We start from the raw sequence: 14,932 nt of genomic DNA on the forward strand, positions 1-14,932 counted from the left end.
AGTAAAAAGGTAATTTCCTGGCCAGAATTCATTTCTCAAGACATGTTGATAAAAGCCACCATTCCACATTTTTCTCCAGCCTCAATGCTTGTGCAACGGCACGAACGTCCAAGTCTTCACGCATTGTTCACCTGAATATTTTCTGGTCTGAAACCAGTCGCTGTCTGTCTCTACTGCCTGATCCCAGACTGATATCATCACATACCTCTCACTTCATATCATTAACCAGCCGTAGGTAGAATGTATAAATAAATAACTTTTATTTAAGAGGAAAAAATTTACACATTTAGAACAACTATGATATAATTTTATTAAATATATTTACGAGAATCTGATTTAAGAAAAAAAAGAAATTAAATTTACTCTGTGTAGTAACAACTTGAAAAACTAACAGCAAAGCTTGTCCCCATTTTGGTAACTACAGTTCTAGTTTATTTTGTTTTTTAAAACCAGGATAGGTTGGCTTAATAACACCAACTTTCACTCTTCAAGATCAATAAGTTTCTTCAGATCAGACTTCAGTGTCTCCTCATCGTCCTCCTCTTCGACCTCCACCTCTATCCCATCCATAGTTTTCTGTAGGTCCTCCTTGATTCCATTCAGCTCCAGCAGTCCGTCCTGCAGGTCTTTACACACCTCTCGGATCTTGACAGCAAACTCAGTCTTTGCTCCTTTTTTCAGCTCCATGGAATCCTTTGCCAGGAAAAACACGTCCAGGGCCAGGAAGAGACCCGACATCACTCCTGTGGTGACGCTCATCACCTGTGCGGCTTTAGCAGCGCCGCCGGCGACGTTCAGGACCTGGACGGTGTTGATCAGGCTCTCTGTGTTGATAACTAAAGCCTTCCCAGCTCGGCCGCCCTCCTTCATTACATGTTTGACGTTCTGATTCAAGTGCTTTTTGGAGATGCTTTCGGCGTACTTCTCAAAGTTCCATTCCTCCAGTGTCTCCATTCCTTCCTGAATAGATCATGATTAGTCTGTTAGCAATGGTCTTAATTTAAGTTTAAAAAATTTTAATCATTACAGTAAAGTTTACACAAAAGTAAAAATTACGAATTTATGACTGTAAGTTCCCACCTGTATGAAATCCAAGCAGTCCTTGATGTCCTTAATCTCATCCTGGTAATCTTGGATCATTTGCTCCACCTTCTTGCGGTCCGTCTTTGAATGCAACGTGTCTGTGATGTTGGCTGAGGCTGATGTCACGCCACCCGCCGTGGCAATGCCGATGCCTACCGCCGTGACGATTAGTGACGTTCCTGCCGTGAAGGGTGCCAGAATGAGCCCAGTGATGGTGGTGACGGACCCGGCGACGCTGGCCACCCCGCCGCCGACGCTGGCTGTGACCGTCTTCTTGTGGAAGTTGTCAGCGGAGTCAGCCAGAGACAGAAGCTCCAGGATGCGCTGCTGGAGGGAAGCGCCCCGCTGATTGAAGAAGCGAACAAAGAGACGGGCGGCCATGAAGACTCGGTCGGCTGCTTCTTCCACAACTCTAATGAAGAAAAAATAAATGCATTCAAAATGACATTCATCCATTTGCGAACACACTCACACACTGATGGTGGCCAGACTGGTTCGAGCTGATAGAAGGGCAACAGTGACTCAAATTACCACCCGTTACAACCAAGGTGGGCAGAAGAGCATCTCTGAACGCAAAGTACGTCGAACTTTGAGGCAGATGGGCTACAGCAGCAGAAGACCACACCGGGTGCCACTCCTTTCAGCTAAGAACAGGAAACTGAGGCTACAATTTGCACAAGCTAATCGAAATTGGACAATAGAAGATTGGAAAAACGTTGCCTGGTCTGATGAGTCTCAATTTCTGCTGCGACATTCGGATGGTAGGGTCAGAATTTGGCGTCTACAACATGAAAGCATGGATCCATCCTGCCTTGTATCAACGGTTTAGGCTGGTGGTGGTGGTGTCATGGTGTGGGGAATATTTTCTTGGCACTCTTTGGGCCCCTTGGTACCAATTGAGCATCGTTGCAACGCCACAGCCTACCTGAGTATTGTTGCTGACCATGTCCATCCCTTTATGACCACAATGTAACTTCTGATGGCTACTTTCAGCAGGATAATGCGCCATGTCATAAAGCTGGAATCATCTCAGACTGGTTTCTTGAACATGACAATGAGTTCACTGTACTCAAATGGCCTCCACAGTCACCAGATCTCAATCCAATAGAGCATCTTTGGGATGTGGTGGAACGGGAGATTCGCATCATGGATGTGCAGCCGACAAATCTGCGGCAACTGTGTGATGCCATCATGTCAATATGGACCAAACTCCCTGAGGAATGCTTCCGGCACCTTGTTGAATCTATGCCACGAAGAATTGAGGCAGTTCTGAAGGCAAAAGCGGGTCCAACCCGTTACTAGCATAAGGTACCTAATAAAGTGGCCGGTGAGCGTATATGTGTGTGTGTACCATTTATGTCAGTAAATTCCTGTAATTATAACACACTGTATCTTTAAAAAGTACCTACTATAGATTTTTCTAGTACTTTCTGGATTGCCTTCTTTTTTGTACTATGCTCTTGCAGATTAGTCAATCAAAATACAAGGTGTCATAAAGTTGAGAACAATACCCAGAATAAAACCCAGTATCTTTACTGTGTAGTAAAGCAACACTCAACTCCTCAACATTATCCTACAACCAGGAAGCAGTGAGCCTGCATGTTATGTGACAGGGTTTTTACAAAACCACAAAAGTCTGCACATTTACATGGACAAAGTATGCAATTAAGCATGAAATGATGTCAACATCTTTCAATAACAAAAAGCTTTCTTTTCAGTTTTCAAATGTCTTTTACAGTAACAAGAAGACTGTTGGCTGCTGATGCTTCCCATCTGAACAATGTGGCTTGTGCTGCATTCTTCATTTAATTGTCAATAAACACTAAAAAGTTTGATGACGTTCGAAGCCAGGTGTTAAATGCATACCAGCAGATCAACTTGTTCTCGAAGTGAAACAATTAAATAATCTAAAAGTCCGTTGAAATCATTAAGTCTTAATTACTAAGGAATTGAAATGAAAATGAAAAGTTTTCTTAATTGAAGACTTTTTGCACAACACCTAAGATGTCAAGATATGAATCAGTGAGGACCTAACAGAAATTTAAAAGTCCCTTTCTGCATAAATGGTCTGTGCAAAAGGTCAGGATTTGTACTGATCTGGAATTACTGCCTGGAGCTGCAAATAAACATTTTTATTTTTCCAGTTTTTTTATTGTCATTACACTGTCACAAGTACAGAGCAACGAAATTAACTCTTTGCATTTAACCCATCCCCTGGGGGAGCAGTAGGCTGCCATTGTGCGGTGCCCGGGTAGCAATGTGTAGTTAAGGATATTTGCTCACAGACAGAGTGGCAGTCTGAGGGAGTGGGGCATGAACTCAGAACCTCTGGATTCCAAACGCAATGCCCTAACCACTAGGCCGCCACTCCACACTATCCCCCCAACAGACCAATGGGTGGCAACGTCAACACCTGGGCTTAGCAATAATGGGAGTGAGATGCAGAAAAACAGCAGAATGAGCAATACAGAGATTTATGTGTAAAGCCAAATACCCTTAGAAATGATTGACATAACATATTTAGTTTCATTAGATGCATTTTACACAGCAAGATTTCTTGGGCATGTCATAGCTCACTGTTACAGGAGTATATGGAAATAGTCCTACAGAAACTCCAGCGGTGACAAAAATTTGTTCCAGTTAAGACGACAAGAGAATGCAACATCCGTTAATGGTGAGGAGTAGAGCATTGCTCTAACACAAATTAAAGCTACTGGGTTTATTCTGGATATTGGTCTCAACTTTATGACACGCTGATAGGGACACTGCATTTTGAATGACTTTGATCTGCAAGAGCTTGGATAAAAAAGAAAGCAAATAAAATACTAGAAAAAAAATGCAGTGGGTACTTTTAAAGATAAAGTAGGTAATAATTACAGGAATTTACTGACATCAAAATTGACACTATTATTTCATAGTTGGTAATAAATAACATATATATAGATTCTATATAAAATTTGTTTGGATTGAGATCACCATTATGCTTGGATGAGACTGCGGCAAGTTATACATAGACCAATATACAAGAAGAACGGCTGAAGATCGGACAGAGCAGGAAGAGACGGCAGGCCAAAGCTAGTACAGGTGCTGGTCATAAAATTAGAATATCATGAAAAAGTAGATTGATTTCAGTAATTCCATTTAAAAAGTGAAACTTGTATATTATATTCATACATTACATACAAACTCATATATTTCAGATGTTTATTTTGTTTAATTTTGATGATTACAAATGACAACAAATGAAAATCTCAAATTCATCATATCAGAAAATTAGAATATTACTGAAGACCAATAAAAACAAAGGATTTATAGAAATGTTGGCCAACTGAAAAGTATGAACATGAAAAGTATGAGCATGTACAGCACTCAGTATTTAGTTGGGCCTCCTTTGGCCTGTATTACTGCAGCAATGCGGCGTGGCATGGAGTCGATCAGTCTGTGGCACTGCTCAGGTGTTATGATAGCCCAGGTTGCTCTAATAGTGGCTTTTAGCTCTTCTGAATTGTTGGGTCTGGTGTATTGCATCTTCTTCTTCACAATACCCCATAGATTTTCTATGGGGTTAAGGTCAGGAGAGTTTGCTGGCCAATTAAGAACAGGGATACCATGGTCCTTCAACCAGGTACTGGTAGCTTTGGCACTGTGTGCAGGTGCCAAGTCCTGTTGGAAAATGAAATCTGCATCTCCAAAAAGTTGGTCAGCTGCAGGAAGCATGAAGTGCTCTAAAACTTCCTGGTATGTGGCTGCGTTGACCCTGGACCTCAGAAAACACAATGGACCAACACCAGCAGATGACATGGCACCCCAAACCATCACTGACTGTGGAAACTTTACACTGGACTTCAAGCAACGTGGATGAAGTGCCTCTCTTCTTTTCCTCCAGACTCTGGGACCTTGATTTCCAGAGGAAATGCAAAATTTACTTTCATCAGAGAACATGACTTTGGACCACTCACCAGCAGTCCAGTCCTGTTTCTCTTTAGCCCAGGCAAGACGCTTCTGACGCTGTCTGTGGTTCAAGAGTGGCTTGACACAAGGAATGCGACAGCAGAAACCCATGTCTTTCATACGTCTGTGTGTGGTGGTTCTTGAAGCACTCACTCCAGCTGCAGTCCACTCTTTGTGAATCTCCCCCACATTTTTGAATGGGTTTTGTTTCACAATCCTCTCCAGGGTGCGGTTATCTCTCTTGCTTGTACACTTTTTTCGACCACATCTTTTCCTTCCCTTCGCCTCTCTATTAATGTGCTTGGACACTGAGCTCTGTGAACAGCCAGCCTCTTTAGCGATGACCTTTTGTGTCTTGCCCTCCTTGTGCAAGGTGTCGATGGTCGTCTTTTGGACAACTGTCAAGTCAGCAGTCTTCCCCATGATTGTGTAGCCTATAGAACTAGACTGAAAGACCATTTAAAGGCTTTTGCAGGTGGTTTGAGTTAATTAGCTGATTAGAGTGTGGCACCAGGGGCCATCAATTTTGAACCTTTTCACAATATTCTAATTTTCTGATATGATGAATTTGAGATTTTCATTTGTTGTCGTTTGTAATCATCAAAATTAAACAAAATAAACATCTGAAATATATGAGTTTGTATGTAATATATGAATATAATATACAAGTTTCACTTTTTAAATGGAATTACTGAAATCAATCTACTTTTTCATGATATTCTAATTTTATGACCAGCACCTGTACATAGAGGCAACAGCTGGACATGGATAGACGGTCACTGAGAATGAGGATCAGAGGAGTCTGCGGCGGGAGTAAGCGGTCGAGCGGGATGAGAGAAGCAGGTCCATATCTGTGCTGAAGAACAGATACCGAATGGTCTTTCTAGGGCTAAATTAAACAGCTTTCTTAAAAGATAGATGCTGCAATCTAATGTAGGTAAAGCGACGCCCACAAAGTTATTTTGAGTGCATTTTGCAGTCTGCAATCTGACCATTAGACATCACTGAAAATTACATGTAGATTTAAAGTAACGGTTCATGGTGAAGTGTCAAGTTTTTTCCAGGTGAGTTTGAAGTTTAACATCCTCATTTGATTTTACGTACTCTTCCGCATCATCGTTCTGGTTTCCCTCACTCCACTCGTCCCATCCTTGAAAAGAGAAAAAAATAATAAACAACAGTTTTCCCCATGTTACATTTTAGCAGCAATGGACAGCCTACTGAAAAATCAAAGCTAGACCTTCAACTGTTTTCCACCAAGAGAGAAGGCCATCTTCATCCTGCATGAATATATATTCAGAGTTCTCATTAAGGATGTGCTCATCTACCAAAATAAAAATTGTGACATGTAGAGCAAGAGAAAGAGCCATACATCCTGAGGGTCCACTTGGATTCCTTCACCAGGTATTGGTATATCAGCCAGCTGCAGTGTTTCAACTTCAACTGCATCCTTGTCAGATTAATGAAAAAAAGAAAATAGGATTAGGACTTTAAGAATTCTTTTTAGAAATTTGGTATTAAATCGATCTTCAATAAAGTAAAAAAAAAAAGTAGACAGGGTGTCTGCCTCATAGACACCCTGTTCCACAAGAGATGAGCCTGATAACTAAAAGAGCTGCCTCCCTTTCTACTTTTAGAAATTCTAGAAATCACTAGTAAAACTGCAGATTGAGAGTGAAGTGCTCTTTTAGGGACATAAGGAATGATCAGATCCCTGATATAAGATGGAGCTTGGTCCCATGTGAGAGGGACTTTAATTTAATTCTATTATGGATTTAACAGGAATGAAGAGAAGAGAAGCTAGCATAGGAGAGATATGAACTCTCTTTTTAACTTTTGTAAGAACTCTGGCTGCAGTATTTTGGATCAGTTTTTTGCACTTGCAGCAATGCTACACGACAGAGAAAACCTGAACAGATTCTTTAAAATGTATAAATGCATTATCTAATAATATATAATTATGATCTGCTAAAGTGAAACCTTCTTTTGGGCAAGGAGAACTTAGTTAAAGTAAGTTTGAAGGTTTTTAAAAAGTGGTCAGAGAGGACAGGGTTTTGAGGAAATACTGTTAGTTCTCCACATTCAAGGCCATATGTCAGCATAAGCTACTGAGTATGAAGATGAGAATGTGTGGGACTATCCACATTTCAAACAAAGCCAATAGCATATAAGATAGCATTGAAAGCTGTACTCGAGCCATCACCTTCAATGTCAGCATTTATGTTAAAATCCCCAACTATGGTGACCCTGTCTGTATTCCACACCAAATCAGACAGGAACTCTGAAAACACATTTAAAAATTCAGAGTAAGGACCTTGTTGACGATACAAAGTTACAAAAAGACGAGGTTTTCTGGCTTCGCACTTTGCATAAGGGAAACTAAGGGTTAAACGTTCAAAAGAGTTGTAACAATTAACTGCCTTTGGAGTTATCCGTAAGCTAGACTAAAAGATTGTTGCTAGTCAATCATAATCATTCATTGAACTTTATTGATCTCACATTGGAGAAATTCACTCTCTGCATTTAACCCATCCCTTTGGGGAGCAGTGGGCTGCCATTGTGCGGCGCCCAGGGAGGAGTGTGGGGTTAAGGGTCTTGCTCAGGGACCCAGAGTGACAGTCTGTGGGAGTGGGAATCAAACTCAGGACCTCTGGATTCCTAGCTCTACGCCCTAACCACTAGGCCCCCTTCCCTTAAAAGAGTTGCCAGCTCCGGATCTCCCGTATTAGAGGCGAAACATTAGCCGCCCGAGCAGTGCAGTCACATTAATAATAATAATAATAATAACTAATACTCGTCGTCCTCGCAAAGAATTTCTGGGTATGTGAGAATTAAAATAACTAAAGGGAGTTTCCTCCTTTATGCTCACATAATCCTCTTGATGCAGCCAAGTTTCTGTAAGGAAACAAATCAATGCGATTATCACCAGTCATTAACAGACTTTTTGAATAAACCACTTATTACCCCACCTAATAGTTTAAACTTTTTCCTCAATTGGAGTTATTTTAATTTTAGATTATTGTGATTCATTCCTTTAGGATTCTTTTTCTAATCTATTTGATTGTCATCATGGGCAAGACACTGTCTGCATGGAGTAATGAGCAGTGATGGGAGTAACAGCGTTGAAAGCGTTACTAACGCCGTTACCTTGTTTTAGTAACGAGTAATCTAACTAATTACTTTGACTGTAACTATAACGCAGTTATCATTGCAGACACCACGTTACCGCGTGTTACTCGGGTCACACAATGAACCTTTTTTCATGATAGGACTCGTGCGTGCCTTGTCATGACAGAGGGGAGGATGAGATTGGCTGATGTATAGTGAGATTCCGTCTGTCAGTTGGGTAGGTGGGTGTTTCTGCTGGCGGGTGTTAACGTACAGCACACACAGAGAGATGGAGAGTGAGGAGGAATCCAGCAGCAAAACAGCGTTTTCCAGATGGAAATACCGGTGTTACGTCGAGCTGCGTTTCCCCGTCACATACAGTTTCCCCTGCATCTCCGCACAGTGCAGGCGGCACAATTCACCGCGCAAGCGACAGGAAACGCGCATGCTCGCTAAAGGCGCGCAAGTCGCCCTGTGCTCGCGCCACAGGGGAACTATGGAGAACATGAACGATCAAATGATAGCCTATATGGAGAAAGGGAGAAATCTGGATGGATGGATGCATGGATACTCTGCCTTTTCAACCTTACATTATTTGATGGCCTTTGTGGCAGGGATGGAGATCCATATTTTATGTCACACACAGAGTATACATCTAGATAGATAGATGTTGTAGTATCTATAACAACCCAAACACACAGGATTTCAGAATTAGACATCCCCAGTTATTAATTTCATATACTCACCAGATCTGAATGCCCTGTTAAAAAACTTCACATCGCGTTCCCCCCTGATGTCATTTACATTTAGTTGCAATAAATGCAAAACTCTCTGCAGGTTCTTGTCTTTGTCATCCGCTCTATTCAGCTGGCTTTTGAAACACACGGCAAGAAGGTGGGGGCCGGTTGGTGAGGGTTACGGGGGCAGGAAACGCAAAAGTAACGCAGTTACTTTTTCTAGTAACTAGTTACTTTTATTGTGGAGTAACTCAGTTAGTAACTCAGTTACTTTTTGGGAGAAGTAACTAGTAACTATTACTAATGACTTTTTCAAAGTAACGTGCCCAACACAGAGGGCTGTGTTAAATTACGACTCTGCTTCCTGGTTGGCATTATGCATCAATCTCTTGCATAAATCTGACAAGCATTCCCACAAGCATTAATTAATACGTCTTCCAGCTAATCTCATGTTGGAATAACCTAAATAAAGTATCAAAAACAGATATTGTGTGGTGTGCTCATGTCATTCAATTCAACTTCTGAAGTAAAAGGTTGTTTTGTGGATCAATTTTTCAATGACAATGTGATTAATTACAGACCTTGAGATTGGCTATTAACATTTTTAAGTCCCACTGCTAAGAAAATAAAAATGTCACCAAATGCCAGGCAGTTCCGTTGCTGAAGTGTTTTTTTAAATAAGGGGTCTCACAATCCTGTCGTTTCGGGTTGAGTAAAAGTTTAAAGGCCTTTAACCACAGCGTTGAACTCATGGTGGCTTTAGGCAATAGTTTTAGGATTTTGTGCCAAAAAGGCCACTTCAGAGATCATACATTCCCAGTTTAACAAGTTCAAAATCTCAGTACAGTGGCTGATGTTTTTTTTTCTTTTTTATAGAAGGTAACTAACTACACCCCCTCCCCCCCAGATGTAGATATTTATATAATTTGGCTCAACCCTGTCTTTATGCAACCTTAATACAGAACATTACTTTTATGCTTTTAAAATTTGGAGGAGGAAAAACTCAAAAAATCTCAACTGACAGTCTAGTTTTTCCTGCTATAGTGTCAAACATAATTATAGCTTTAAATGAGATAGAATGGGACATCAGTCTTCAAGGCATGCAAAGGAGAAAAAACTTGCCAACAGGAAATAGCTGGAACATTACAGGAACAACTTGTATTGACATCATCAGAATGGGGTTAAGGTAGGACACGATGATTGTGCAAGCAAAATGGTAGAATATAATTCTTTAATTTATAATGTTTTAGTAATGTGCTACAGTGGCCATTCAAAGCACAGTTTATATAAACTAAGTGCTAGAGTATGTCCACTTTATGACAAAAGCATTTTTTTTGTTTTGAGTTTTTTTCTTAGAGCAGGGCAGGTTATATAATTACAGTCAACTGCCAGGAAAGTACATTTCAGCTTGCAGGAAACTTGAGAGTTGGGTGTGAGCTGAGGCAGAAATTATTTCATGTCCATGTCAATTTGCAGTGAGAGTTTAGAATCTCATTTGTATCTGCTGCTTTATTTATATTTTTTCCACCGCATTTGATTCCATTCTATAAGATGAAATCCCTTAAAACTTAAATAAGTTTTCAAAGCAAATGTAGAAACCATCATCCTGGTTAACAGCTGCTTTAAAACTTCCACTGTCTGGACTACAAACCTGAGGCTGGGGCTGAGTGTCAGATGATTGATTTTCAGATTCCTGTAGAGAACAACATGATTGATACAATGCAGGATAAAGAAGTGATTCGTTAAAAAAGATAAAACATCAAACTAAAAGAAATAGAAAAAAGGCTAACTTCAATTGTGTTTCTTCAGCAGAATTGGGCTTGAAAATGGAACAATATCAAAATGGTTTGATGTGTTCCATCAGTTAGCAGCATTCTGATGCTCATCTTAAGGTTTTAATGTGGGAGAAAACACCAACTCTGCTTGCAAGGCAAAATACCAAAAACTAATGCAGCTTAACTTTACCTTGGATCCAGACGCAAAAAAAGACTTGGGAAGTATCCTCTTTATAATGAAAGTCTGAAAGGGAAAGATGAGTTCAAATGTTGCTTTTACTACATGGATGTTGTGCAATACTGTCGTACATTCGGGGTGTTTGCTATTGGCAATGAAGATTCAACCTGACGAAATACGTTTACTTTAGACAATGTAGAAAGAGTCCTATAAATTGTTTCAAGATTTTTTAAAGACAAAATATAAAAGACAAAAATGGACCTGAGTAGATAATTTTTATGGTGACCAACCTTATTCGTTTTTCTTGCAACTTCTGTTGGCTGATTAACCCCCTCATTTATTGCCTCGGCATCTGCATACCAAATGGTCTGAAAACAATATTGTGTGAGGGTGAGAAAATAAATCTAAATCATTTGCAAAGTATTGAAAATATATTCTGAATTTTCACTAAGCTTTATTAATTAATCACCACAATTACCTACTCACATTTGAATCATGCAAAAAAATAAATAAATAAATAAAATCCCCTAAAAACTGACATTATCTTTAACCTCATGGAAAGCACTGATCTTCAAAATACACACAGACCAAAAACCCACTAACATCATGGAACATACTATTGCTTCAAGTAACATCATCAGGTTACAGGATCACCGGATCACATGCTTAGCATTGCTGATGTGATTCATCAGACTATTTTTACATCCGAGGGTTTATCTAATCTTCATCTACGATTCTTCCTGAGTAGTAGCCCCCCCCCGATGTCTTACATGTCTCTCTATAGCACTGTCGTCCAAACTGTCAGAGCTGCTGGAGTTCTCACTGTGTATAGCTCGCTCAACCTGATGAGTGAGAATAAATAGCAAGTAAACATCAGCTCCATGGGGTAGGAAGTAGAAACAAACAGAATGTTAGTTAATATCTGTACACACATTCCGACTCAAGACACGGGTACTGCTTTCTGCTTGTAGATAAAGTTAAGCACTGTGAGGATGTTCAATATTTTTTCCAATCATTTCCGAAAAGGAAACATTATCAGAGGGAATTTTTTGAGCCATTAATTGTCGTTTTGAAGGTTTCGACTTAGAGACAATAAAAAAAAGAAGTTCAGTCATTCAAAAAAAATGAAAATGTATATTTTTTTTTTTACGAAAACTGTTTTAATACCTTAATTACATCACGACCCTATAGATGTACATAACCTCAAAGAGGAAGAGGCATTGCTATAGAAGCTCTTTTTCACATAGTGCCATTTACAAGAATAATCATAGAAAGGGGAATTAAAGGAGAAAATGTTGCGGCCTTGTGATGAGTTACGTAAAATAAATTAGAGTAGCAAGGTACTGAGGCTGCAGTCCGTGCCTTTTGGTAGGATTCCTTTTTATATGTAGGAATCCTACACATAGGCTATAAGCTTCTGATCTTGTCCAAGGATTGTTACCAAGTGGATCAAAGTCATCCTTTTGAGTTAAATTAAAATCTAAATTTTTATTTGGAAATAGAGTTTCCAGAGTTCCCTGTTGCTTCGAGTCCAGTGTCAAGTTCCCACAATTAGAGCAAGATTTTATCTGGTGGTGATGGCCCATGTTGATTTTGGAAGTTCAGAATGAATGCTGTCATCTGCCAGGAAAATTTTTGAGGAGTCCTTGCTTCCTTCTGTTAACAAAAGCCTTATGGTTTTCAGGGCAGTTTCCTGGCCAGTCTAATACGGTGTGGACAGGTGCCAAGTCCTGCTGGTAAATCAAATCGGCTTCTCCATAGAGAATCTAAATACTATTGTCAAGAGGAAGATTAGAGACACTTGAGCCAACAATGCAGATGCGCCGGAGGCTGCACTGAAATCGCCCTGGACTTCTTTACAACTAAGCAGTAAAACAGGTTGATCACCGGCTACTGAGTTCAAAGAGACAGGGATAATTTAGTTTCTATAATCAAAATTCCCAGAAATAAAGCTTGAAATATTTTTTGTGGTTTATTTCCAATGAAACCATACAGCATATGGTCAGTGATTCATGTGACCGCTTCTAATATTTGCAAATCTTTATTTATTTATTTATTTATTTTCAAGTTTGTATTGTTGTGTATTGTTGTATGATTCTGTCTTTACTGTTGTTACTTTTTTTCTTGCTGCCCTTTTGGCCAGTTCACTCTTGAAAGAAATTCTAATCTCAATTAGTTTTTTTTACCTAGGTACAAAAAAAATAGAACAAAAGCATGTTTCATTTCCTGAAATGAGTGACCAAAAATGAAAATTTTCACCATCTTCTAAATTTTATGTTTACCTACAGATGGAGACAGAATAACTTAAAAAATGGCATAAAAACTTTAGAGATGTCTACATGATGTGTAAACAAAAGGCCTCTGAGGTCATTCATGGCTATATTTACCTCAGTCATGTTAGAAGGAGCAGATGAGTCAGTCTCACAAGCGTCATCGGTCACCTGTATCAACAATGATTTGTTGAAAAATAGAAGGTCAAAATATCTGCCCCTTACAGCTTAAGAGAACAGGCACTTGGAATCTAACGTTCTCCATATCATACCTGCGTGTGTGACTTGAAGGGGTTGACCTTTTGCATCATCCCTTTAAACATGCCAGGGTTCTAGAAAAAAACAAAAAGATGTTGGGGGAAATAAAAGGTTTAATATTGGTTTTGTTTAAACAAAAAAGGAAGAAGACAAGGTGAATGGTTCACCTTTAAAAATCTGAGTTTGGCACCACCTAGTGGTTATGTTAAGAACAACGTCACACTTGTTAAAACTGGAGCAAAACTTTTTATAAAAATGTCCCCAATAAAGCTTCGTTATTAGCCACCGGGGTTGCAAATTACCATTGTATTAAAATAAAAATGTAAAATATCACTGAAAGCAAGCTAGAAAAGTTTAGTTGAGGCAGTTTAGGCAACTGTAAGTAAAGTTTTCTAGAAGACGTTTCGCCTGTCATCCAAGAAGCTGCTTCAGTTCTAACTAGTGGTGGGGAGCACTGGGATTTATATACCCTAAGTGTAAAAAGAATTATGGGGGTTAAAAGGGTGGCTCTGATACCTCCTACTTGATTGGCGACGGGAGTCACCTGAGGGATGTTAACGGTCATTGAGGGGGTGGGGGTTCTGTTGGGTCATTAACTCCATCAGAGTGGATTTCTGTGACATTCCTCTTTGCAGTGCAAGTCAGGTGAGGGCAAGTGAGAAGTGAATCTTCTGGGTATTGTGGCTAAAAGTCCTTTAAAAGTGACAGGTTATGTCTAATATCCCCCCCTCTGTTCAGAGATGTTTTTAAAGGTTAACAAAGATGGCCCCTATCCTAAACCATCTGTCTTTATTGGGCAGAATATTGACACTGCTGTCCTCAAATGAGTGTACTATAGCCTTCAGGTGCAGGTGAACGGCTAAGACACCTAAACGGGGGTTCAGTCCTTAGGAGGGTTAATTCCTCAGGACATGACTCGGCTTTTAAACTACACCTTAGGGCTAAAGGAGGCTCATGCACCTAAACATTCACCTACAGCCTCTTTGATGAGAAGCAAACCTAGAAACCTTCTTGTTCAGTTACTTAAACTAAACTTTTTAAGCTTGACCATGGCATGAATGACTGACAATCTTCACAGATATATTGCTGAAATCAAATAAATTCAACTTGTATTGATCCATTACACACATTGACAGGTTATTTTATTTCAAGTGTGTTTATTATAGTTCGTTTGCTTGCTTGTATTTGGATTATGGCTTAAAGCTAAAGCAAACTCCAAATACAGTCTCAGAACACTATATCAACAGTATGTATTCTTTTCGTCTTCAGAATGCCAACCTACTGTTACCACCACCCAGGGTTCTCAACCAATGCAGAGAGAAAGGCAGAAAAAATAAAAAAAACAATGATATAAACCACAGTTCACAAGTTTGGGGTCACATTGAAATGTCCTAATTTTTGAAGGAAAAGCACTGTGCTTTTCAATGAAGATAACTTTAAACTAGTCTTAACTTTAAAGAAATACACTCTATACATTGCTAATGTGGTAAATAACTATTCTAGCTGCAAATGTCTGGTTTTTGGTGCAATATCTACATAGGTGTATAGAGGCCCATTTCCAGCAACTATCAC

The 14,932-nt window shown here is 39.6% G+C and overlaps 2 protein-coding genes across 2 annotated transcripts in view; both read right to left on the reverse strand.

Annotated features, from left to right (window-relative positions):
• Nucleotides 1–285: 285 nt before the first annotated feature.
• Nucleotides 286–6,351, reverse strand: LOC119793224 (apolipoprotein L6-like). The gene is made up of 4 exons (XM_038300287.1): nt 6,275–6,351; nt 6,139–6,184; nt 1,081–1,495; nt 286–960 (listed from the first exon to the last, which is right to left on the reverse strand). Exons 1-4 carry the CDS (start codon nt 6,318–6,320, stop codon nt 481–483), a joined length of 987 nt encoding a protein of 328 aa, XP_038156215.1. The 5' UTR covers nt 6,321–6,351; the 3' UTR covers nt 286–480.
• Nucleotides 6,352–6,358: 7 nt separating this feature from the next.
• The window catches only part of LOC119793222, a 30,968-nt gene continuing 22,394 nt past the window's right edge, over nt 6,359–14,932 (reverse strand). Inside the window, exons 13-19 of the mRNA XM_038300285.1 lie at nt 13,375–13,434; nt 13,220–13,273; nt 11,603–11,674; nt 11,123–11,200; nt 10,845–10,898; nt 10,531–10,572; nt 6,359–6,484 (exon numbers count right to left, since the gene is read on the reverse strand). Coding sequence (XP_038156213.1) covers nt 6,359–6,484; nt 10,531–10,572; nt 10,845–10,898; nt 11,123–11,200; nt 11,603–11,674; nt 13,220–13,273; nt 13,375–13,434 — 486 coding nt within the window. The remainder of the gene's footprint in view (nt 6,485–10,530; nt 10,573–10,844; nt 10,899–11,122; nt 11,201–11,602; nt 11,675–13,219; nt 13,274–13,374; nt 13,435–14,932) is intronic.

The sequence above is a fragment of the Cyprinodon tularosa genome, unplaced genomic scaffold, assembly GCF_016077235.1.
Source record: "Cyprinodon tularosa strain WSP-4 unplaced genomic scaffold, ASM1607723v1 ctg445, whole genome shotgun sequence".
NCBI classification, from domain to species: domain Eukaryota; kingdom Metazoa; phylum Chordata; class Actinopteri; order Cyprinodontiformes; family Cyprinodontidae; genus Cyprinodon; species Cyprinodon tularosa.